General features: G+C 33.1%; 1 protein-coding gene across 17 annotated transcripts in view; it reads right to left on the bottom strand.

Moving 5' to 3' along the window:
* The window catches only part of ADGRL3 (adhesion G protein-coupled receptor L3), a 762,953-nt gene that overhangs the window by 37,698 nt on the left and 698,838 nt on the right, over window positions 1–26,417 (bottom strand). For 11 of the 17 annotated variants that reach the window (XM_045572137.1, XM_045572109.1, XM_045572088.1 and 8 more), the window contains one exon: window positions 25,178–25,274. In XM_045572137.1, the coding sequence (XP_045428093.1) occupies window positions 25,178–25,274 (97 nt within the window). Of the gene's footprint in view, window positions 1–951; window positions 1,004–5,678; window positions 5,808–25,177; window positions 25,275–26,417 lie in introns of all 17 variants that reach the window. The other 6 variants (XM_045572117.1, XM_045572120.1, XM_045572133.1 and 3 more) reach the window with 3 other exon arrangements.

The following is a 26,417-nucleotide window of genomic DNA, read 5'->3' on the forward strand; positions in this document are numbered from 1 at the left end:
GGGGAGAAACAGCTATCGTGAAATAAATTTGACCACATGCTTATTCAAGGTTTTTGCATTCTCTTGAATGAACAGAAATCCAAGAATCTAGAATTCCATAAATCTCTTCAAATGCAACCACAAAAGAAAATCAAACACAAACATTCGACCAATAGCGGCAAATAAGAAAGAGTATTTCTTTATCAAACAATTAATTGAATAATTCATTAAACTTTTCAATGTACTGCTAACTTGTGAAAATATAGCATTCATTCTATATCTGTGATGCAATTGTTTATCAAAACTGAACTAGTTCACTGCTGGCTTAAATAAAGTGTCCCAAATTGGTCAATTTTTAGGTAGACTTCTGATGATACTCTGTATTCAAGTAACACAGTTTTCAAAAACAGCAGTGCATAAAATACATTAAAGAAGCACCCATCACAGACATAGGGTGAAGCGATTTATTTTCATGTTATAAGGTACCTTGTAGACAAATCCACAATGTTAAGGAAAAAAAGTAAATGCTTTTTAGAGGGCCATGTGTGATGGGTGACGGCTGCTGCAGAGGCTGCTATGGTAGGCTTGATGGTCATGGTTGCGTGACTGATGCATTGAAACAAGTTTATTATTTCTGTTGTCAATGCATTAGGTACGGGTTGAAAACAGCCATCATAAAATTAAAGTGGGCATGTTGCTTATAACATATATTTGTATGAGACATGAATTAGCAAAATCAAATGCTTAATTTAAAAACAATTTAACTCACACAAACATTACATGAGACTTAACAACTATGTTGATTATGCGACACAGTAAAAGAATCAGACAACAAAAGCGTCTAATCTCTATGAACATATATTTATATAAGTCAATTCATACGTTCTTTAAGTTTTTAAATTGTGAGATGAACTGTTTTTAATAACTACATCATCTATATGTGATGCAATAAAGTGAACTAAAAAAAATTACATTTGATATGCAATGTTTAGCTTTACTCCCATACTTGTCTCTCTGTAGGGCTCTAAACGACAGCATGAAGAAAAGGAAAGAAAAAACAACAAGTAAGCTTACAGCGACAGTAGGAGAAACATGAGTAAAAAGCAAATTGATGATATGCAGAAAAAAGAGTCAAAGGAAATAATTTTCACTGCCCCAAAATTCATGAGTCTGTGTTACGTGGTTTATCATAATTAAAAATACTGAAATGTTAGTCAGAAAATAAGAACCCCACCTTAACACATGCTAGTAAAATGAGTCTTTAATAAGCGTTTCTACAGTTTGTAAATTTCAAACAAATACACGTTTTTTCCCCCCCAAGTTAAGATTATCACACAAACCAAGGACAATAAGTATTTGAGGGCAAGCCATGAATATTTCCACAATTATATTTTAATATTATATATAGACATATATGTGTGTGTAGTTATGTATGTTAGAAAATGCCCACTTCTAAGAAATGTTAACTTTAAAAATTTTCAGCAAAATTATAAAATTTTTAGCTTATATACAGAGAGACTGTAGTTGAAGGTTTTCATAATTTTTTCCCGTACTTCTGTTTCCATGTACGAAGATTATCTTTCCCCTACTGTACCTATATAAATGATTCTTATCATTTGTGAATAACACTGATCAATACTGCCATTTCTGGAGCTCATGTTCAAAAGTTGTATAACTATGGAGAAAGAAAAAGGTTAAATCCAATCATTATTCTGTATCAAGAAAATGTGAGGGAGGGGGGAATACCACCATCAATATCATTTTCTTCTGGGTTATTGCACAATCACATGCAATCAAACATTTTTGAGCTGATCCATTAAAAACAATCCTAGTGAAATTATGTTTCTAAAAAACCCCATATTTTAATCAGGTCAAAAGAACTGCTCTTTGTGATTCTGTGTACAGGAAGGTTAAATCATCATCACACACACAAATACTGCGAATTCACTGAGCCACATCATTTTAAGAGATTCTGGCTTATTAGACTTTAACCACTGCTTTAGAAATAAGGTGTGCGCACTTCAAATGTTTATTTGGTTCTCAGCAAAAGACCAAAAAATTTTTCAAGATGCAGAGGAATTTCTTTTACATTTTCAAAATAGCTTTAGAGAGAGAACTGGAAACAGAAAGCCAAACCAGTGAAGCACAGGGGGAAATGCTTTGTAGGCTCATTACAGCTCCCTCCTTCAAGGACAGAATTTTAGAACTAGAAAGCACAAGTTCAGCCCCTGCTTTTCAGAGATGAGGAAACTGTGCCTTACCTAACTACCCTGCCCTGAGTGGCAGAACCCGGACCAGAAAGGAAATCTGGATTTGCTCTGGATACTGCCATCTCGTTCTCTTCACAGCTGCCTTGGGCTTTGACTATTTATTTATATATTTTACAATATGACCTTGTATTCTTACCAACTATGATGTATATAATGTATTCTTCGCTATATACCATCCTAAGGATGTAACTATCTTTAAAGTTTTAGAATTTGAATTCAGTTACTTTAAGATGTATATTATTTTATGAAATCATGACTTTCTCTCTAAATTATGTTTTGTTGACAGGTTTATATATAATGAAATTGGTCTTACGAAAATTTAATTGTCCACTATTGACAAAAAGATAATGGCCCAGAAATACTATGCATGGAGTTTTAAATATTTCCAAAGACATTCTAAATCCAATATAATAAAAAATATTATTCATCATTATTCCTAACAATAAGCGTCAGTACCACTATGAACACATCTTTACATATTTTAAATAAAGGCATTATAAACAAAAATGGGCACTTTAAATCTGAATGTTTTTTTGCTTGGATGGCATTGGTGCCGCTGCATCAGAGGGACCCAAAGAACAGAACTAAGTGGGCCTTCAACATAAACCACTCCCGTACATACTGAGCCACCTATATTTCATGTAAGATTTCACCTTGCCAGTAAGAATATAAGTGCGTTCATCTGAAAGCATAAGATTAGTAGCAAATGACAATTACCAAGATTTATTTTGGGTCAACTGTAAAAAGAATGATTTCAAGCACTACCATAGTCTATTAACCTCTTAAAAATATTTAAGCATCCAATAGCTGAACAGTTACACTTCTGACTCTGAAAAAACATGAATAAAATTATTGGTATCTTATGATTAAAGAAACTCAGTAGAATTAATTTAATTTACTGGCATAAACCACAAACCCATTCAGGAGAATCCTCTGTGTATTTATTGGTAATCTTAGTAGCAATATCCAGTAATAAATGCCACAGAAATAAACTTTCAATATATGTATTTATTTTAACTTTTGCATCATGGGGATTTCATTTTGATAGTGTTTACAGAAATGTTTCATCCTTAGAAAAATCTAATTTGGGAGAGTGATAAAAAGAAAATAAGGGAAGAAAGCAGATATTGAATCAGGAAAAACATAGAATAATTATTATATTTTTCATTATATAAGACATTAGAAACTATATCAGAATAATAAAAAATTTAAATAAATGCTACCTAAATTTGTTGCTAGTTTTAAAACAATTTCCAACAACTCTTTGTATGAATAATGTAGGATAGATTTAATTTGCAGATGTGCTGTAAATCTTCATTTAACATCACTTAAAACTTACTGTCAGCACACTTTAAAATCTTTATGATAAATTTATGGGGGGAGGAGAGGGGAGAGGAAGGGTGACCATGAAGAAGGACCTAGAAACTCTCTCACACTGATGGCGTTGAGTTTTTTTCCAGGGAAATAGAGGTCTAAAAGAAGACAGGTTTAGCTGCTTTCAAGTATTTAAAGGACTGCAACAGAGAGCAGAATGCTTTGCTCTTTGCTCTGGAGGGCAAATCTAAGCATCATGACCAGAGGCAAACTTCAGCTCAGTGGAAGGAAAAAAAATATATACAACAAATGGAGCAATGCAGCAGTTTAATGCAGTTAACTGCTGAACAACACTGATTTGAATTGTGTGGGTCCACATGTAAGTGAATTTAAAAAAAATAAATACTGTAAATATATTTTCTCATGATTTTTGTAATAACATTTTCTTTTCTCTAGCTTTATTGTGAGACTACAGTGTTTGATACAACATACACACTAGGAGTTAATGTCTTGTTTATGTCATTGCTGGCGCTTCTAGAATACAGGAGGCTATTAGCAGTTAAGTTTTGGGGGTGTCAAAAGTTATATGCAGGTTTTTGACTGCATAGGGGGTTGGGCGCTCCTAACTCCTCTTGTTCAAGAGTCACTGTATAGGAAATCCCGAGCTGGGAAAGGCCCTATTATAGAACACACTTTAGGAATGTCATAAGGAGGACCTAATGAACCTGTTCTTTCTCCTGATTCTAAAATGCTATGCTTCTTAAACGTATGGGACTTAAAAAGGCAATACAATGTATAGTTTGCTTAATTGTTTTATTCCACTGACAACCAGTTTGACTGTGTTCCTGAAGTCACTTCTGGCTTGCTGACTTTGGTATTTAGAAATAATTTAAAAGCATCTTTTTTATTTGGTAAGGCCACCTGGGAAGGTCAGATGGTTTTAGACACCGAATGATAAAACAAACCAAAACCTCCCACAAAGATTCTCACAAAGGATTAATATATATTTTATTCAAAATCACCTGGAAATGTTAAATACTCGTAATCTATCACATCTAACTTGAAGGAATCTTGGACATCTCTGTCTCATAGTGAGTTTTATTTCAAATATAATTATGAAATTAGATCTGACTAAGATTATAAAACTTTTATTTGGATGTTATTTTCTTGTGGTCTCTTTACATATGATATATTGACATTTTCAATGTCTTGACTTTAATATTATAAATTGTTTAAAGGACTTATGCTTTTTGTTTGATAAACAATTAATTTTAAAAAAATATTTTAAATTAATTTTTAGAGCGGGAGGAAAAAAAAGAGGAAGAGCAATAAGAATTAACACTGATTTTAGAGCAGTATGTCAATTGCTGCCTCCAGTCCTAGGAATCGAACCAGTAACCTTTCGTTGCACAGGATAATGCCCAACCAACTGAGCCATACTGGCCAGGGCACAATTAGATTTTATATCATTTAAAACCAGAGGACGTAGAAGAACCATATTCAGAAGGCTTGTTTTTAACAATAGAAAAAGGATTCGAGACCTTCATGAACCGGCTCATGTGGGCCATAGAAATCTGGAGAACCTGAACTACTACTGTTCAGTTCACCGTTCTTTCCTCCATGTTTAATGTAATTTTCCCTGGAGTCCACATGAATGCTTCCATCAGTACTGAAGCTGTGTGCCTAGCATGCGCTTCATGGTATAACAGAGTATGATTATTTATTTAATCTTATAACATTAAGACTAGTGGTTCAAGTGTCCCCTTAGCTTACTTACCTTAGGTAAATACCGCATTTCTCAAAATCAATCAACAACAAGAAAAGTACTGACAAGCCACAATACATTTTATGACATCACAAAGAAACCAACACATATTGATGAATCAAGCATTTGTTTACCAGAAGAAAGGAATTTGTTTCTTACTATGAAAAAAACCTAAGGAAAATGGAAAATAAAAGCACCAAGAGGGGTAGAAGGTGAAAGGAATCTGTGTGTCTGCTTCCAAAAGAAAGAAAAGGCAGGAGGAAGGAAAGAAAAAATAGAATGTGGCCATAAAAGCTACATAAAACGGGACTCTGACTTGAAAAAAAAAATTAAGATAAACTCCAGCACACCTTGTGCGTTGTACATGCTGACAGAAGGGTTGTTACAGACCGCCGGTTCCCCAAGCAATGTGTTATAGGGATTGTTAGTACCATGCGGACGAAGCAGAGCATTGCTTATAAGATGATTAGCCATGGCTCCTGGAGCAGCCCCATAGAAAGAGAAAAAAACAGGTCAATCAGGCAAATGTGTTTGAAAAAAAGAAAGGAAACATTTAGAATGACAACAGTTGATATAGTCCTGATTACAGGCAGGCAGCTAATTAGACTAAAAAAAAAAATATATGCCGCTAAAGCACACATTTCCAATAATGCACATACCCAGGTCAATGGGGAAGAAATAAAATGACTTACAAAGCTGATTAAGCCACATTTAGGGTGTTTTCTTTTCCAAAGAATAAGCGAGTATATATTCCCATGCTTGCTAAACGTAAAATAAAATAAAGCAAAATACAACCTTCCATACAAACAAAACATAAAATAAAGTTGGGGAAAAAAGTTAAAAACAAAGAAAAGCTTAAAATTAAACAAACATCCCCTCAGTCACAGAAATCACTGGGTTGTTTTCAATAAGAGTAAAATAAAAGAATAAAAGGCAACATTTAAAACACTCATTTGGAGAGCAGTTATAGACACAACAGAAGAATTTTACATTTTTCAAAATTTTAGGAAGAGCCATTATTTAAATTGAAATAAAATAATCACTCATATTAGTACACCATAGCATACTAATTAGGTGAACTGACAAATACGACAAAATGATAATATAGGTATTATTTTAAAATATTTAAAAATAATACATTTATTTTATCAAGTATAATTATATTTTCCATTTTCCAACTGGTTGTTTGGACTTTGGCAGAGCAAAGTAACAAAACTAGATTTTTTTCAACTCTTAGTTTCTAACATAATATCAGTATGAGTTGCAACCTCCCACCCTCCAAAGCCATTTAATAATAAAGCAAAAAATCAGAGGATCAGTTTTATTAAATATAATGAGGGCATGTATGGAAGTGATAGGCAGAATGTGTACTTATGAGAGATGATGAAGAAAGAAAACAATGACTGAGGAAAGGAAAACACAGTTGTATAGGAATAAATTCAACACACTAGTATATGCTAATTTAAATATACATATATATATATTAGGGAATGAAAATATACCGTAATCTATAGATGAGGAGAAAATATTTGCAAACAAACTTACAAATATTTACAATCCAACAAAGAGCTAGTATCTGGAATATAGAAAGAACTCTCAAAAGTCAACAATAAAAAATAAACCAGCCAATAACACATACACACACACACACACACACACACACACACACAACACTTCAATTAGAAATGGACCAAAAGGAAAAAGAGACATTTCTTTGAAGATGACAAAAGATGGCACACTTAAAATGAAACATTTAAAAAAAAAATGGTGACAATATCAAATGATGGCAATATTGATGAGAAATTGAATCGCTCATATTTTACTGGTGGGATTGTAGAACAGTATTGCTACTACTCTGGAAAATGGTTTGGCAGTTTCTTATAAAACTAAAACTAAAAATACAATTATCACACTATCTCCCTAGTTGTACCCTTGGACTTTTATCCCAGAGAAATGAAAATTGGTAGTTATACAAAAACCTGCATATGGATGTTCATGGCAGAATTATTTGTTATCGCCATAATGTGAAGCAGCCAAGATGTCCTTCAACTGGTGAATAGGTTAAACCTGTGGTCAGCAAACTGTGGCTCAAGAGCCATATGCGGCTCTTTGGCACCTTGAGTGTGGCTCTTCCACAAAATGCAATAGCCTGGGCGAGTCTATTTGAAAAACTGGCGTTAGAAGAAGTTTAAAAAAATTTGCTCTCAGAAGAAATTTCAATCGTTGTACTGTTGATATTTGGCTCTATTGATTAATGAGTTTGCCGACCACTGGGTTAAACAATCTGTGATGCATTCATACTATGGAACACTACTCAGCAATAAAAAGAAGAAATTATTAATATAATATTAAAGTGCATGAATCTGTAGGGAATTATACTGAGCAAAAAAAATAATACTAAAGGTTATATCCTGTATGATTCAATTATATCCAGACCATTCTTGAAATAACAAAATTATAAAATGAAGAACCGATTAGTGATTTGAAAGGGGTTAGAAATGGAAGGGGGTGGTCATTTAAGGGAACATGCGGCATCTTGTGGTAATCGAACTACTCTGGATCTTAATTGCAGTGGTGTATACAAAAACTTACTCTTGTGGTAGGATTGCATAGAACTAAACAAACACACAAATACAGTAAGAAATATTGAAATCTGAATTAGATGGGTAGATTGTATTGATGTTAATATCCTTGCTGTGATATTGTAACATTGTTTTTAGAAGATACTTATTGAGGGAAACCTAGTTAAAAGTTAACGATCTCTGGATTATTTCATATAACTGCAAGTGAATCCACAATAATCCTACATAATAAAAGCATAGTATGCAAATTGTCCCTTCGACCAGGAGGTCAGCCAGGAGTTCGATCAGGGGGCGGGGCCAGCCAAGGGAAGGAAGGGAGTACCCGGGCAGGAGCCAATAGCCAATCGGGACCCTATCAATGTACAATTTTGTGCACTGGATCTCTAGTGTCAATAAAAAGTAATTGATACTGAATTAATCAATAAAAATATTTAGTCATTGGTAAAAAAATGGTAAAAAAAAAATGGTAAAAAAAATGGTAAAAAAAAAAAAAAAAAAAAAAAAGAGAGAGAGAGAGAGAAGGGAAAATTTAGCCTGGGAGTTTTAACTTTTTTAAAATTATAGCTCTTTCCTGCACAGTAAATTCTTCCTCAAATAGCAAATATTTTAACCTCAAAATTGAATAGCGAACACCTTTTGATTTAAAGGACAATATAACTTATCAGATCTCTAGAGCTGGAAAGTTTCAATTCTTTCAGAAAACAAGCCATGTGTTTGCATCTTACACATCCTGCTGAGAATGAGCATAAAATTATCAATGAATTCTTCACTAAGTGCTTGATGACTATTTGCTGAAGTTGTACAACATGTATATGTAAATGTTTTCACTCAGATAATGTTTCAGACAGATAATCAATTTATATAATAGGTCTATCAGGATATTGCTTCCCATTAATAAATTAAATATATGAAAAATTAATAAGTAAAGCTTAAAAAGTGTTGGCTATAGTGCCTTTCGAATAAGAAATAGAATATTGTAAACCTTGAGCATGGATATTGTTGATGTTACACAAATTTCAGAATAATAGTTAGAGGTGGGATTTGGTCTACATAATACTACATTATATTTTTAAAAAACAAATTACATGTAAGTTATACCTGTTACTATATATTTATCACTCTAGCCTATTTTGGGAGTAAAAAGGAAAGTTATTCTAATATAAATAATTACTTTCTAAAATTACTCTAAATGAGCATTTAAATAGGAAATGAAAGATGTAAGCATTTTAATATATTGAACTAGAGTAAAAATCTAAAAAATATAAAATTGTTCATATTCTTTATTTTCTCTCTCAGATCAAATAAGTGGGTAAAATCTTTATGGCTGGAATTTATATCCACATAGATACACATTTCTTTCCATTACCACACATTATTTAGTTTGAACTAACTGGAAAACAAAGAGTAGGCTAAGAAAATTGCATGCTACTATTTCTCTTGCTTCCTACAGCTTATAAAATAAAATATTCATTTGTGACACACACACACACACACACACACACACACACTGAGTGGCCAGATTATTATGATCTCTGAATGCATAATAGTGTGTGTGTGTTTGTGTGTGTGTGTGTGTGTGTGTGTGTGTGTGTATGTGTGTATGAATTCGTGCATGGGTGGGTTCTGGACAGCCTGGCCAGGGGGAGGGGACATGGGCAGTTGGCTGGCCTGCCTGCTGGTCAAGGATAAAATGTGCATATTTAGCCTTTTATTATATAAGATATACACTGAGTGGCCAGATTATTATGCGTTCAGAGGTCACAATAATTTGGCCACTCTGTGTATATTTCTATATTGATGCAAAGGATCATGATCTGTGCATGTGTTCTCATTACAAGAAAATAAGTTTTGTAACTATGTATGACTCACTGGGGCGATCACTTTGAAAAATAAGCAAATATCGAATCATTATTTTGCATTCCTTAGACTAACATGTTATACGTCAATTATATCTAAATAAAAATTAAATAAAATGTAAAATACTTTAAAAATAATATAATCTGTGCTTTAGAATAAGGAAACCATTGAGTTTGGATGAATCAAGCATAAGCAATAAGTTGGTGACTCAATATATATTTTTTTATCATGCAGTTTATAAAAATCTAAGAATAAAGAACAAAATAAACTGTAATCATACCAAAATGAAGTTCCATAATAAAATTATAGTGAAGCTATCCAAATTTTTATAGATAATCCATCTGGTTATATCTTTCGTATCATAAAGGTATTTTTTATATTTTTCTAAATTAAAAAAAATCTGGATATACTTAGAAGTATTTTTATAAATAAAGACTGATTTTCTTCTCCAAATATTACTTAAAGATATTTTATTCAAGTGGTCTTCATATTTTGTAGTCTTGTAGGAAGATTGAGATTTTTATTTTATTTTATTTTATTTTATTTTATTTTATTTTATTTTATTCTTACCCAAGGTCATGTTTTTACTGGTTTTAGAGAGAAAGGGAGAGAGAAACATCAATGTAAGAAAGAAGCATCTATTGGTTGCCTCCCGTTTGCACTGCATCTGAGGACTGAACCCACAACCTGGGTATGTGCCGTGATCAAGAATCAAATCTACAGCCTATTTGTTTACCTGCAGTCGTTCTAAACAACTGAGCACCCAGCCAGGTCAAGGACTGAGTTTTTAAAGTTAAATTTATTTAGGATCAATTCCTGGTAAGGTGAAAAGACCAACAGCAACAGTGAAAATGCCATCAGTATACAACTGTGCTGTGACACAATGTTGGCGAAATAGAACAATATTCGGTCTCTCAGCTCCATGGCTGTGGTAAGGTGCTTCCCCAGACTGGGTGCCCAGAATCAGTTCCTTATCTACAGCCCTCAGGAGTGACATGCAGTCATAACTGGAGATCCGCCCGTGTTCTCTTCTATTCAAAACCACACAAAACCTTACCAAAACAATTTAAAACTTAAACATTTTCGTTTTTTATTGTTGCTAGTAAGGCCCCTTTTCTGACAGAAACAGCCGCATTCTTTCAGTTGCTTTTTTCTTTTCTTTTCTTTCTTTCTTTCTTTCTTTTCTTTTTTTTTTTTTACCATCACTCACTTTTATACTTCACCCATCATTTGAAACCAAAGCAAGTCATGTCACTGAAAGTAACTTTAGTCCTGAAAATGGAGAGTTATACTTTAAGTGAGGGCTCAGTCACAGGAACTCAAAAGGAGAATAGAAAGTGTGAGAATTCATGTTTCACAAGAAGTATAAATAGCTACCAACAACCTCTATGGGTTTGCTAAGGAGGGGTATGTTGGAGTAACCAACCAATTGTCCCTCACTTGATTCACAGGGTGAAAGAAGTCAATCCCTTTTCATGCTTTAAGGACTCTCAGGGTTCTCAGTGACCTAGAGTGGTCATTCTTTCTGTCCCCATCCAAAATATGTGCAATTTTCCTAGGAGCTATTACCACAGGGTCCCGGCACTCCCCACTCACACTTAGGCATGTCGAGGACACCTTGAAAGGTGGCACTCACGTGCTTAGTAAAACAAAACAAAACAAAACAAAACAAAACAAAACAGAAACAAAAACACATCTTGTTGGCAAACTTGCACAGAACCTGTCTCGCTCTGCCTTTCATGTGCAGTTCCTTCGGGCTTTTCTCTAGAGCTGTACTGCAGTTCGCTTGCCTGCTGAAGTCTATTGTGTTTGTTTCTTGGTTGTTTCCCCAGTTTTCTCAGGTTTCTTTGAATTCTGACTGCTGTTTTCCAAGGCTCTGTCCACGCTGTCCCTTTCTCTTCCCTCCAACTCACTTCTGACTTGTAAACTTCCCTTCTGATAGCTGTGAAACCGCTGAAGACTTCCAAGAAGATCAGCATTTACAGACTATCTGTCACTGTTTTTCAGTGGCAGAGTTAACTTGATTGGTTAGTCGATTTGAAGACTTAAGTAAGTTACTGCTGGGTGGGGAGGAAGGAAGTCACAGCCTTACTTATGGGAGAGGATGTTTATGTGCTGATTTCACTGGAATGTAAGCATTTTTTCATTGGTCAATTCCAAGTGTCCAGAATAGTCCCGAGAGCTTGATGAAAATTTGCTTAAATAAGGAAAACACTTATGTGAACTCTATGGCATGGAGGGAATCTAAAACTATAACAAAGTCATTTTATAAACTATATGTAGTTTTATGATTTGAATACTTTTTTTTAGCAGTGTCAATTATGCAATTCCTAATGTCATTTATTTCCTTCTAACATTATCCCAAGTACTATAATATTGAAACATTTAAAGCAGAAATATACACTCACACTAATTGTAGTTAATAAGTAGGGTGGGGAAAAGCCATGACTCAAAACATAAAGCTCAAATTGGGCAAAAAAAGCGGAAAGCCCACAGTGGCTATGTAAAAATAGTTGTTCCTTAATTACCTGACTCACTAAATCTACTCATACCTGCTTATTTGCTGTAAGAAACAAGGGTTAGTTCTTTAATAAAATTATGGAAAAGGAATTCACATTGAATTTCATTACACACGAATCACCAACAAAGCTGCCAACAGAAGGCCTACAACAAAATCTTTTATTTCTGATGCCAGTGTAATACAAAGGAAATGGGACTTTTATATTCCATATGAAAAACTTAGGACCGATTTTTCTGACAATTACTTGTCAGAAAAACTACTGAAAAAAGATTATGTGAAAAAAATCAAAGCCATTAAAAAATATATATGTTATTGATTTTTACAGAGAGAAAGGATGAAGAAACATGGGTCAGCTGCCTCCTGTATGTCCCCTATTGGGGATTGAGCCCACAACTAAGGTGCATGCTCTTTACCAGAATGGAACCCGAAACCCTCCTTCAGTCCATGGGCCGATGCTCTATTCACTGAGCCAAACAGGTTAGGGCCATTTTAAAATATATATATATTTTATTGATTTTTTACAGAGAGGAAGAGAGAGGGACAAAGAGTTAGAAACACTGATGAGAGAGAAAGAACAATCAGCTGCCTCCTGCACACCCCTCAATGGGGATGTGCCTGCAACCAAGGTAAATGCCCTTGACTGAAATAGAACCTGGGACCCTTCAGTCCGCAGGCCGAGGCTCTATCCACTGAGCCAAACCGGTTTTGGCAGGGCCATTTTTTTTTTTTTTAAATCCTTACCCCAGGATATGTTTATCTTTATTTATTTAGTTAGTTTAGTGGTCAGCAAACCGTGGCTTGCGAACCACATGTGGCTCTTTGGCCCCTTGAGTGTGGCTCTTCCACAAAATACCACAGCCTGGGCGAGTCTATTTTGAAGAAGTGGCATTAGAAGAAGTTTAAGTTTAAAAAATTTGGTTCTCAAAAGAAATTTCAATCGTCGTATTGTTGATATTTTTCTCTGTTGACTAATGAGTTTTCCCACCATTGAGTTAATTATGTAGAGATGAGAGACAGGTGAGAGAGAGAGAGAGAGAGAGAGAGAGAGAGAGAGAGAGAGAGATCCATCTGTTGCCTTCCATACACATTGGAATGGGGATGGAACCCGCAGCAACCTAGGTACATGCCCTGAAAGGGAAATGAACCCAAAAACCTCCTTTTGGTCTATAGGACAACACTTCAAACAACCCAACTGCCCGGCCATGAAAGTAGAACTGGTGTTTTGACATAGGAAGGCTCTGAATGACAGCACCATCTAGGAGGGTTCAAGGTGACCCATAGAAGGTAAAATTGAGGACTGATAAAAATATCTAAGGCAGATCACTGTACTTTGAAATGATGACACAAAGAACAGATCTGAAGAAAGATGACAGTTGGATCCCACCTGAACCTGTATTATATCAGTCAGAAACATAATTCCAGCAACATTTCTTCCTGACAGCAGGCTAACAAAGGTGTACTGAAAATCTCTTAAAATAACTTGAATTGTCATTGTGTTCTGCTCCTCACACTTCATTTAAAGAAAAAAACAAAACATTCTTATTTGATCATACTGAATGGGCCCAATTTTGTATTTTAATACTGCAGTGATCTAATGAACCAAATCAATACAGCCATTTTTTAGCAGTTACATATCAATATGCATACATCAGCGCTTCTGGAAGGCAGTCAGGCAAGTGCAGCTCTGGAGGTCAGTCAGGCAAGTGGAGGTAAATGTTTCTAAATATATAGAATGGTAAACGTTCTGTTTTTCCTCAATAAAATACTTTTAAATGGCCAATTATTTCTTCCTTAAGATACATTATCCTTCATTCCATTCCCTCTTGGTTCTCTCTCCCCTGATTTGAAGCTTTTCTTTCACGGAGTCATTTTCATTATATACATTGGCTGATTTACATAAATCACAGTTATAGATAAAGTGGAGTTACGATTAAATAATGCCTCTGCTCTTGTCTTCACACCTTAATTTTGGCCCATGGTGGAGACTTTATTTTGTGCAAGTAAGTACTTGTGGGGCAAACGTGGGTTTATAGTTGTGGGCACATGAGACACAGAGCTTATTCTTGTATTATTTATTTATTATATTATTTTTCATACAAACATTTTTTTTCCTATGTAACAAATAATCTATAGAAAGACAGTGCAAGCAATGATTAGTTGAATTGTAAAGGTCTTTTTATAAAACAGAGACAGCCATGTAAATCAAGACTGAGATGTTTATAATTATAAAACTAACAGAATCTTCATACTATACTTAAAAGTTAAATAAAGTGCCCTGCTGGCGAGTGTGACTGAGTGGTTGAGCATTGACCTATAAACCAGGAGGTAACGATTCAATTCCAGGTCAGGGCACTTGCCTGGGTTGCAGGCTGGATCCCCTGTGTGGGGTGTGCAGGAGGCAGTCCATTAGTGATTCTCTCTCATCATTAATGTTTCTCTCTCTCCCTCTCCTTTCCTCTCTGAAATCAATTAAAAAATATTTAAAAAAAAAGAAGTTAAAGTAACTTTAAAAACCAGAGAAACCATATTTTCTATTTTTTACTCTTTGTATTCAAACAATTAATTCAATTACAAAGTGTCAAGGAAGAAATATTTTCTTGAAAGCCAAGAACTCTTTCATCATTTTTTTCTGAAGCCATAAATTGAAGAGATGGCATCTTGATTTATCACACTGTGTACTTTCAATAACCAACAAGTTTGCTATTAAAATTTAATCAACCAGCCTATTAAATTTTTTTTTTCCAAATGATTCTGAAATACTTTAGCTTCTTTTAATAGTTAATTCATTCACTGGGAATCTATTAATATGGATTTCAATGACATGTTTTCTCCAGAGCACAGATTGGGTTATTGTTAGTTCAATAAAAAATGAAATATGCTGAATCCAGAGGCGCTGCCTCTATTTTAACATATAATTCAGAGCTTTAGAGTTGTGAACCCTAGAGATTATCTACTCTATTATCCTTTGTTTTGCACTAACGGTCTTTATACATGTCTTCTTGTCCAGACACATACATTTTTCTACAATAAATACTTAAAACTGAAATTACTGGGTCCTACGTTAACATATTTTCAAAATGCTACTAAATGTGTTTGTACCAATTCACACTTCCATGAACAGTATATATTTCTCAGGTTCTAGGAAGGACTTGATATTGTCTGACTGACATTTTTGCCAATTTGATGGTGTTATACATTGCATTACCCTGTTTACCAAAGAGATGAGATAATGTTTCACATGTTTATTGTCCATAAGGGTTTCCTATTCTGTGAATTGAGAGAGATAGAATCATCAATGATGGAAGAGAATCATTGATGGGCTTCCTCCTGCACACTCCCCATAGGGCTTGAGCCTGCAACCCATACATGTGCCCTTGATCAGAATCAAACTCGGGACCTTTTAGTCCACAGGCTGATGCTCAATACATTGAGCCAAACCAGCTAGGGCAATTTTTAGACATTTTTTATACAATGCAGGCACTAATATTTTGTTTATTATTCTGTGTTGTTTATACTTTCTCCCAATATTTCTTTGTCATAATACTGCCCATAAAGAATACTGAACCTAAAGATAACAGACCAAGTTTGTTTAACCACATGCAATACAGCAGTAAGTCACAATTATTTTTAGTAAGAATATAGTATATAGTATGTGTATGTGGTCAATCCCACAGCTGTATTCATTTGTAAGTCACATATTGCTTATGCATTTTTGATGAATAAAATAAAACTCAGGAAAAGAAAAGGATAATAACTATTTAACAATTTAAAACAATGTGAAGAAAATGTAACTCTTCATATAATTCTCTGCCCTAAATTTGCATATTGTCTTATACTGTGCCAGATATATGAGCTTACATGCAGAAGGTCTATCCTGGCTAAAACTTGAATTTTAAATTTGGGAAAAGTATGCCTGAGCAAAGTAGATATGAATTAAAACAAGATATCTATGAATAAAGATATTCTTGACAATCTTGTTCAGAGAAGACTTATATAATCATAATCAAATCTGTTCTACTTAGATGGAGGCTGTTTCAGGAAACTTACATTGTTTCTCTGTTTTTCTATATTGAGATTAACTATCTTCCTTCATTCCTCTCAAATCTTCCTTAATTTAGAAGTAGGGTTCTGAGGCTATAAATTACTTTCTATGAATGTGATGGGTAACTTTAAAGCACCCTCGCTCCTTATAATGATAAATTATGAAGGAGCCTATTATGAAAATTGTAGGAGAACCTCTCACATAAACATTTACAAATATCATGCAGTGTATAAAGGTGAGCTAAACAAAGTGCAAGCCTTTGCATACAATTCCAAAGGTACTGTTTTATTTGGATACTACATACTTATTGGTAATACAACTTATCTTTTTTCTAAATGCAGATACTTTCTATTGTGTTAAATGTAGATCCTCCTTTCACATTTCATCTTTTTATGTAATTGAATGAATTTCTATGCACTTTTAAAAATATCAGATATAAGTTAATATATTTCTTAGAAAAATAATTTGAAAAGCGATTGCTCTCTTAACTTTGGAAATTATATACCATTTATATCATATAACCTTTATGTTTATAATACAGTAGGAACATTTTTTTTCAGATGAGAGATACAGCAAGGTTTTGTTTGTTTTTAAATTTTGAATTTTAAGACATGTCTATTTTATTAGAACCAAATTAGCACATAAAAGTAATAAGTTTAATGTTTAACATTATCACTATCTCTTTGAAATCAGTTCAAATCAGCTACTTGTTCTAGGCATTGCTATGTTGTCCTGACAGAGAACACAGTTTCAGGGAATATACAGTTCATGAGTACAACGATCTGGGAAAAGCTGTATCTTTGGCTCTGTTGCTAAGTGACTATAGGCAGAGGTTATTTACCTGATTTATTAACAGACTCTCTTTCCTAATTAAAATGTTCATCCCTTTACTGAAATATAATAAATCAAGAATTAAGATAAAAAGATCCTACCAACACCTTGAGAGAATAATGATAAAATTCTTCTTGCAATCAAAGTCTTACAATTGAACAATAATATATAGTAATTCAGCACCTTCCACATAAAAGAGTTTTGTAAAAGTAGTATGTGTTGGTCAGTCTATCCCCATATATATGCATAGTACTTTATTTTATTTTTTAAATATATTTTTTATTGATTTCAGAGAGGAAGGGAGAGGGAGAAAAGAGAAACCAATGATGAAACTCACTGATCGGCTGCCTCTTGCCACCCCTTACTAGGGATAGAGCCAGCAACCCTGGCATGCCCTGATCCAGACTTGAACTGTGAACTGGTTTATAGGTTGATGCTCAACCATTGAGAAATACGTACCGGGCTATCCACAACATTTTAAAGCTCCCCCCTAAAACAAAATGATTATGATAAAACCACACTAAAGGACTGTACAAAAAAAAAAAGTAATGAAAGGAAAATAAGAAGATATGAATAATTGTGCTGCTAAAAGTAGCTTATATCCATGTGAAATGATAATCATTCTGAAATAATTCTTGGAAAATTTCTTTATTCTAACCTTTAGCAACCTCCATGAGAAACTGTTATCATAAGAAAAGAATAGCCCTAACCTGTTTGGCTCAGTGATAGAGCTTTAGCCTGAGGACTGAAAGGTCTCAGGTTCGATTCCGGTCAAGGGCATGCACCTTGGTTGCAGGCACATCTCCAGTGGGGAGGTATGTAGGAGGCAGCTGATTGATCCCTCTCTCTAAAAAATAAATTATATATATATATATATATATATATATATATATATATATATATTCTTTTAAAGAAAAGAGTAAATATTTTATTATAATGAGTAGGGCTTTGTGGTTAGAAAACCTTGCTTGGAATGTAGACTTTGCCCTTTCCTAGACATGTTATCTTGAACAAGTTACCAAAAACCTCCACTTCTTCCCAGATGGAAAGAAAATGGATAAGGAATGATGGACAGTGTGCAGTATATAAATGATAGCTGAATAGGCCAAAGAAAAAAATCCCACATTTACCGTGAACTATAAAAGGACATGTATCCTATTAGAGAAAATAATACTAGTAATTTCTGTAGATAAAGTTGGAATATTCACATTAAATTATAAAAATATATTTTTAAAAAATTATTATGCTTCATAACTTATATAAAACAAGTAATATTTCAAAATTAAGTAAAAACATCCCATAGCACTAAATTTAGAGGTTAGCAGGAGATCGATCATGTAGCTTGTTTGATGATGAAGAGGTAAGAGATAATTGCCAATTATATATATGGCAATAAGATAATAAACCCTAAAATGAGAAATCTATGCTACCTAAAGAACTGTCTTTGTGAAAGAGTCTATGAAGAAAATAATAATAATAATAATAATAATAATAATAATTTTGACTATTTTATAATTGGCTGTGAGAGGCTGGATAATTTGAAAAATTTGTATCAAAGAGAAAATTAAAAGCAAAGCACAAGAAGGACTCACTGGGCAAACATTTGGAAGTTTTTTTCTTTTTCAGTTCCTGCTAATAAATTATAGCAAGAACGTGTACCTCTGACTAGAAATCAATATTTTGTATATTTCATTTTTCAATAGAGAGTTCATTCTGAAAATTATTTCATCTCCTTGAGTTAGAAATCAGGATAGTTATAGCATTGCTTAATTGTCTTGTTGACACAGCATCTTACATAAGATCTGTACTTATTTTTCTTCTGTGCTATTAAACTGCTTTTTCCAACACAGATTTCCTTATTGTATATTTTCTGACTGTCTTTATTGATGACATGTACAAAGGAAAGACATTAACAGGGAGCATGGTTGCCTCATTTTGTAAATTAAGAAAATCAAGGTAAAAAAATACTAAAAATACTAAAAATCTCAAATAAAAAAACTTATATATGCCATAGGGTACTTACTATATTTGCATTCATCATCAAAATGCTTGCTCATAACAAAAATTTATTATATAGGCAAATCTGATATGTTAGCTATACAAAGTACTTTTAGGCACATCATTAATTGCTGTTAAAAATTTCACAAATAGGTGTTAGATTATATTAGGATCTAGTTAATATTTACAAACAAGAATTTTATAATCCTTCAAAAGAGCAAGGCTTTGGAGCAATATGGCATATATCATTCATATAAACCAAACTATATTTACTGACATTAATAAAGTACAGTGAATGAACATGAGTGTTTCACCCTAGTAGCTTTAGTTTACAGAAATCATTAATCATAGTGAAACACCACTTACACTTTTTATTTGTATTTTCTTAAAACCATAAAAACAAAATATGCTTAGTAGCTTGAATATTAATGAGGTGGCAGGTGATTTATTGTGGAGTTTATTCTGTCTCAGTGACCAACCTCCCGGGACAGACAATACAGCCTCTGAGAAGACATGCGTTTAAAACAGGAATGAGTCACAGTCCTGCTCTGCCACAGAAGTGGGCATTTACAGGGTGGTGTGAATTGACCTAGTGTTCTGGAGGGTAGGAGAGGGTTGGAAGGAAGAGAAGGCAGTGTTTGCTTATATCATTATCTAAGGTAGGGAGAAGAAATATTTTACCTTTATTTCCTAAATGCTAAAACATGGTTACAAATCAAAAGTGAAAAGTACAAATAAAGCATATGTAATTTGCATTTAATTTCTGATTTAGAAGAGAAATTCAGTTTTATTAACTTCTTTCTTTTTCTTGCATTTTTTTTTTTTAGCCTCAAGGGCAGCACATCTTAAGTAAATTATTATTTCTTTTAATTGGCATTCAGATAACATCATTCCTCCCACCTATTACTAGAAAATAAAAATAAAAAAAGAAAGGAAACCTTTGGGAGCAAATGATAAATTTTAACATCTGATTACTTGAGAGTACTGATAAGAACCAGCTTTTAGGTATAGAAACAGAAGTAAATTTCTGAATAAAAGAATAATAATGACAATAATACTTATGTTCTGGGCACTGTTGTAACCAAATAACATATATTAAGTAACTTAATAGTCTCAGGGTTCTTCTGAGGGGATATTATTTATATCCCTATTGTGTAGATATTGAGAAGTTAAGCAATTTACCAAAATCACTGGGCTCAAGCTCCATTCTCAAAACTATTGTACTGGTCCATTGCTGCAGTGAGTAAGGCAACAACTTACAAATGTCTGTTTGATGGCACCTTTCCCCTTTGCATTGATAATGTTTCTAACAAGTGAGGTCACCTTTGAGTAGGTAGTGTGCCACTGAGAGTGAAAATCTACCCTAACAATTTATGAAAAGATTGCCATAGGCCATCATAATTTTACTGATTACATAAGCTTACTGAGAGTGCATGTATGGGTGAGTATGACTTTGAACCTCTAGAGCAGCGGTTCTCAACCTTTCTAATGCCGCGACCCTTTAATACAGTTCCTCAGGTTGTGGTGACCCCAAACTGTAAAATTATTTTTGTTGCTACTTCATAGCTGTGATTTTGCTACTGTTATGAATCGTAATGTAAATATCTGTGCTTTCTGATGGTCTTAGGCTCTACAGCAGCGGTTCTCAACCTGTTGTGACACACAGGTTGAGAACCATGAGCAGGGTGGCCTAAGACCATCGGAAAGCACAGATATTTACATTACGATTCATAACAGTAGCAAAATTACAGTTATGAAGTAGCAACAAAAATAATTTTACGGTTGGGGGTCACCACAACATGAGGAACTGTATTAAAGAGTCGTGGATTAGAAAGGTTGAGAACCACTGCTCTAGAGGAAATGTATTGGCTTTAATAAGGAAGTGCTGCCCACCTACAGGTCCGTCTTCTGCCATATAATAAATTTGGCTTAAATAAATTCAGCACTAGTGGTCAGTTCGCCATGTATAAAAATCTAAATTGCATTGTGTGTGAAGTTGATGAGATGGAGGATGGGAGGTGGGGGAGGAGGGAATAAAAACTCATGATGCTAACCAAGCCACTGTTCTAAAAGAAGAAATGCCTTTTTGCTAAATCTGCCACTCAGAGGAGGCATATTTTTGTAACACATCAACAGCTGGGTTGGGGTGAGGGCACCTTTTTATAATTCACTCAACTAGAACATACTGATAAGTAGTTACCTAGCAAAACCTGATTTTAAACGGAAATTTCTGATGTTGATTCAACTAATTAAATAAAAAATGAGTGGTGCAATTATGTTATTCATGGTGAATACAGCCTACTAAAGTTTAATTCTACACATGCCTATAAAAAGAGGAGAAATAGTTAACAATTACAAGAAGTACCAGAGAACTTTCTCAGGAGATACTTCATTTGTGGGTCAAACTTACGTTTCAGGGGCAATGCTAATCTAAATTGTTCAAGATGAGATTTGGCCAGCAGACACTGAGGGTAGGGAATATAGGTATAAAAGATGACTCTACCTACAAATTGTTTCTATTACTAGCAGTCAGATGGAGCTATTAGAAATTTGGGTTAGGTTTCCAATAGACCTGACAGGAGCTTGGGGATTGAGGACTGACTTTAAGGTGCATTAAAATAATAAATATTTAAATGAACAAATGAGTAAACCCTACTGTGGGGTTTGTGAAAACCTGGTTTGGAACAGAGGTAACCTTACTTGAGACTCTGTAATATACCATCACTTTAGGGCTCTTGCAAAGCTCTTGCTACCTGTGTATACAGTGGCATGACTTCAAGAAGTTCTGGATTGGTGTGAGTGTATAGCATTATAGCAATCAAGTTGGCAGAGGGAAAAATATTTGAAAATGTATAGGGAACATTCGGAAAACACCTTCATATATATAGCTATTCTAAGGACAAATGTAATGGACAGTTTTAAAGAGACGAGGTGTCCAAGTAACAAAATTCCAAAGAGAATATATAAGAATGAGTACACAAATTAAAAATGATTAATAAATATTCCAAGGTTTCCTATGATTCCAAGGAGTAAAAGCCATATAGTAATCAAGTTTATCTCACTGGGAAATTTAAATAGCTAATCTGATATGTCAGATGTAACATGCTGGTTCAAGAATAGATTATTCAAAATGGTTTTAAAAAATAAAAACTTTTGAGAAGGGATTCTGCATGGCATGCTAAATACTTTACCCTTAATGGATCACAGAGGATAATGATAGTTTCTTATTTAGAAGAATAGATAAGCCATACATAATTTTAAAACAATTCTGCTTTTGATGAATTAGGCAGTGGTATGAATAGGAAAGAAAACCTCAGTAAAAATAGGATTAATTTTAGACAATGTTTTGTGGTTTTCAAGGGCCAGATCTAAGAGATTTAATCCATCTAACTTAGAAAGGGAAATTTAAAAATATTGCTAGTTATAAGAAACTAAGAATGAATGGGAAGTTAGAATATATGAAGATGTAAAGATGCAGGGCCTACTTTTTATAAAAAAAAAATAGAGAATGTTATCTGTTGAATAAACAGAGGTAAATAATTATGTTGCTGAGGTGACTGAAGTGTTTATCTGGAAAGTGAATCTTGGATGCCACCTACCTAAATATGATACACACGCCTGAATGCAGGGAAGATAGGACCCTGGGAAATAAGACAAGATTAAAGAAGGAGGTTAAAGACTATCTTCAGAGATATAATATGAAGAAATAAAATTTTAAAGTACTCCCCTCATCTAAGGTAAAAAATAATGAGAGGAGAATAAAACGAGGAGTTTCTGACTTGAGGGACTAGAAAATTAATATAGGAAATCAAGAGGATCACTGTGATGTCTACCACCATTAAAGTCACTGAGTGAAAGGAAGAATATATATCCTGAAGGAAAAGATCACTGCCTGCACACACTTCACATCATAAATTCAATGTCACTCTCTCCCAAACTCATCATTAAAGTAACGTATCGGCTGTCACAAGAAATGTTATACTTTCCTCAATAACTTTAAGAAATATCTTTTAAAACTAAATATTTTAAAAATAGATTTAAACAAGTGATCAGTCAATATAAAATATTATTTTCTTTAAATATATTTCAAATTGACCCAGTCATCTATATTTTATATATTCCAAGTTGGTGAAATTCTTGAGAAGGAACTAAAAATGGCACAGCAATATTATATAGGTAATGTGATTGGCCTTAAAAATCAAGGTCATAAAATATGCATTTAGAAAGTTTTTGCTAAAGTTACATACCTTACTATTTTTTATAAAAAGTTAGATCATGATTCTAGGCAAATTAGTTTTACATATTTTATCCATCTTCACAGCAGGCAAATAAATAGTGCATCATTAAAATCATATTATCTCATGTTTTATTTAAACAACAATTAGTCTATGGTTTCAGTAATCATTACATGTAAGATACTTCTAATAATAAATCTTATTAATAAGGATAGGTTTCTTTTTAGGAGCATACATATAAATTTTCTATACCTGGGATTATTTTAAAAATAATGAAAATCTTTCACTTTGGAAGCAAATTTGTTCCTAAACTTTGGAGGCATTTTAAAGTCATTTGTGTTCTGTAATTTGAAAACTTGTCAAAGTGTTTGAGTATCCATATCTAAATAAATTTTTACAAACTAACCATTAAAATTAAAAATTAAATGTTAGAAGAGAAGAATACTTGAATGATATTATGTAAATCAATATACTCCAACAAATAAAAGTACACTAACAAGAAGCAATTTGTTTTATTTTAATTTATTTTCTCCACATTCGAAGGTATATTTGTACTCCCTGTTGTTATTTAAGCAAAAGAAATGTAGAATACTTAATATCATCACTAGATGATAGGTACTGTATCACTGCCAAGTAACATATGAAAATCAGCTAAGTTTATATACAACATGGATCCCTGTATCAAATTCAACTTGGACACTATATATCCTAAATTCTTTTATATTAATAGGATGCAATTTACTTGAGAAAAAGTAATTTAAGAGCAGGAGAATCTGAATCTTTCTTAATCATAAGCCATAACTGTGTTAAATTATTTGTTTCTAAGTAGCATTTAATGTAGCAAAAAGTTGACAAGAACATGTTTAGACCAAATTAATAATCCTAGTTTGGTAAATAATAATAATAATAATAATAATAATAATGTTGATCATAAAAATAAGTTCTGGATATATGCATCAGAAATGTCTTTTTTAGGATGGAGACATTTTTGGAATAAACTCATACAATCACCACCTTCCCAGATAAAACTATATTGTATCCTAAATATTTTCTTGCACTGACTAGTGTATTCTAGCTCTCCACAAATAATGCACCTATGCATTTTTATTGTAGTCAATTTAATTCTAATCACAGCACACATGCACTATGACAAAGAAAGAGAATACAAAATAAATTAACAATAAACAAAATGGTGGATTAAGTGAAGTTCATTTAAACAAACCTAAAATACGACCTAGGAACATTGTTACTGAAGCACATGCATAAAATAATCATAACATTTAACATATGTACATATAAAGATCTTTAAATATCCAATATTATCTGAATAAGTTTTTTTTAGATATTAAGATTAGATGTGATTTTTTTCCCTCCAAATACACAAGTTGCCTTCAGTGTGTATTAGACAATATATTTTTACTTCCACAAAGACTATGATGCTTAGCAGACTATCTAGCCACATAATTGCTCATTTTCACTGCTTCCAACAAGGCCTGACAGCTCACCAGTTTATAGCAGTGGCAGAAAACTAGAAAAAGAACGTTCTTGTTTTCTAACTTCCTTTCAGAAAAAGATTTCCTGAAAATTCAGGATTGAAAAAAAAAAAAAAAAGCTTATGAATAATGGAACACTCTGCTACACTCAAGTGAGTTTTATATCTTTGCAAGATTCCTATCACATGAGAAAAAGTCCAGAAGTTACCAAAAAAAAAAAAGTAAGGCATTTAATAACTTCTTAAAAGTAATCACAACAGTAATAAATATGAAAAATCATTTCTAATTACCTCTGTTGAGTGACGCTGAACTGTTTATATCTCCAGTAATGAAGGAAGATTCTGACTGCTTTCGGACAGTGTCATTCCACATTCTACGAATTCGGCTCTTGATGGGGGGAAAGGAAAAGGAAATGAACTCGTGAATTCTCACACACACACAAAAAAAATGTTTTCTTCTTTCTTAATTATATGAGACCTTTGTTTCTGACATCTGGCAAATACATAACATCTACATGCTGGCAGTACAGTGGCATGAGAACATCAGAAAATAAGTCAATGATAATAATTTGTCTTTATTAAGTATAATTCTAAGTGTCTACACACAAAACAATTATAATTGTGAAAAGGAATAAATGTAACATACTATACCAATTTAAACATGCTGAAAATATATAGAAATGTTCTTGACACAGTTAGAATTTAATAATTTTAATTTCTAAGGCAAAACAAATCATTTTCATTGTAATTTTAATGGGAATGGGTTTTTAAAATTTCTATTACATTGTCAGTTTTATTAATAAAATGTTTAGTGCATGAATTAAAAATCTTGTAAGAAAGAGTTTGGTAAGAAAATAACATAGAATATTATTAAGATTCTACTGAACTTAATTAACATTTCCATTTATTTGTAAGAAGACCAATGTAATTTTAAAGGTTACACACTATCTTGATGTTTCTTTTCTAAGAAAGAGATAGGGTTAGTTGATTTACCCTTATTCAGTGCTTCACAGTAGGAAGTTTTATAGAGAACTGAAAATTCTTACATCAATATTTATATTCTGAAATGCAATATTCTAAGTGTTGGATAATTCAATAAAGCAATGTGTTATTTTTCCATTTTGGGGGGATTATTTTTGTGGTTTATTTTATTTTGTTATTTTATTGAGTTAGGGATCAAAAGAGTATTAACAATCTTGTGAGGAGAAAACAAAATCTTTCAGAAGCTTTTCCAGGGATGAAATAGTTATAAACACTATTTATTATACTGCCAGTAGTGAAACCAAGCTCACAAATGGGTTATGTTCCAAATATATTTTGCACTCCTTGAATAATGGGAGTACCTAATCTTAAAATTGGTTTTGTGAATCTTGGGACATGGTTAATCTTCGGCAGTATTATCTATAATGTTATATAGGTCAGCAAACCCGCACATACAAACGCATATACAGCAAAGCTAATTAAAAAAAAAAGCATAATAAGAAAACTGGTGCAGGATTTGAGACCCTGATAACCTGAGAATATTTTTTTA

This window comes from Pipistrellus kuhlii, unplaced genomic scaffold (assembly GCF_014108245.1).
Source record: "Pipistrellus kuhlii isolate mPipKuh1 unplaced genomic scaffold, mPipKuh1.p scaffold_m20_p_1, whole genome shotgun sequence".
Lineage (NCBI taxonomy): Eukaryota > Metazoa > Chordata > Mammalia > Chiroptera > Vespertilionidae > Pipistrellus > Pipistrellus kuhlii.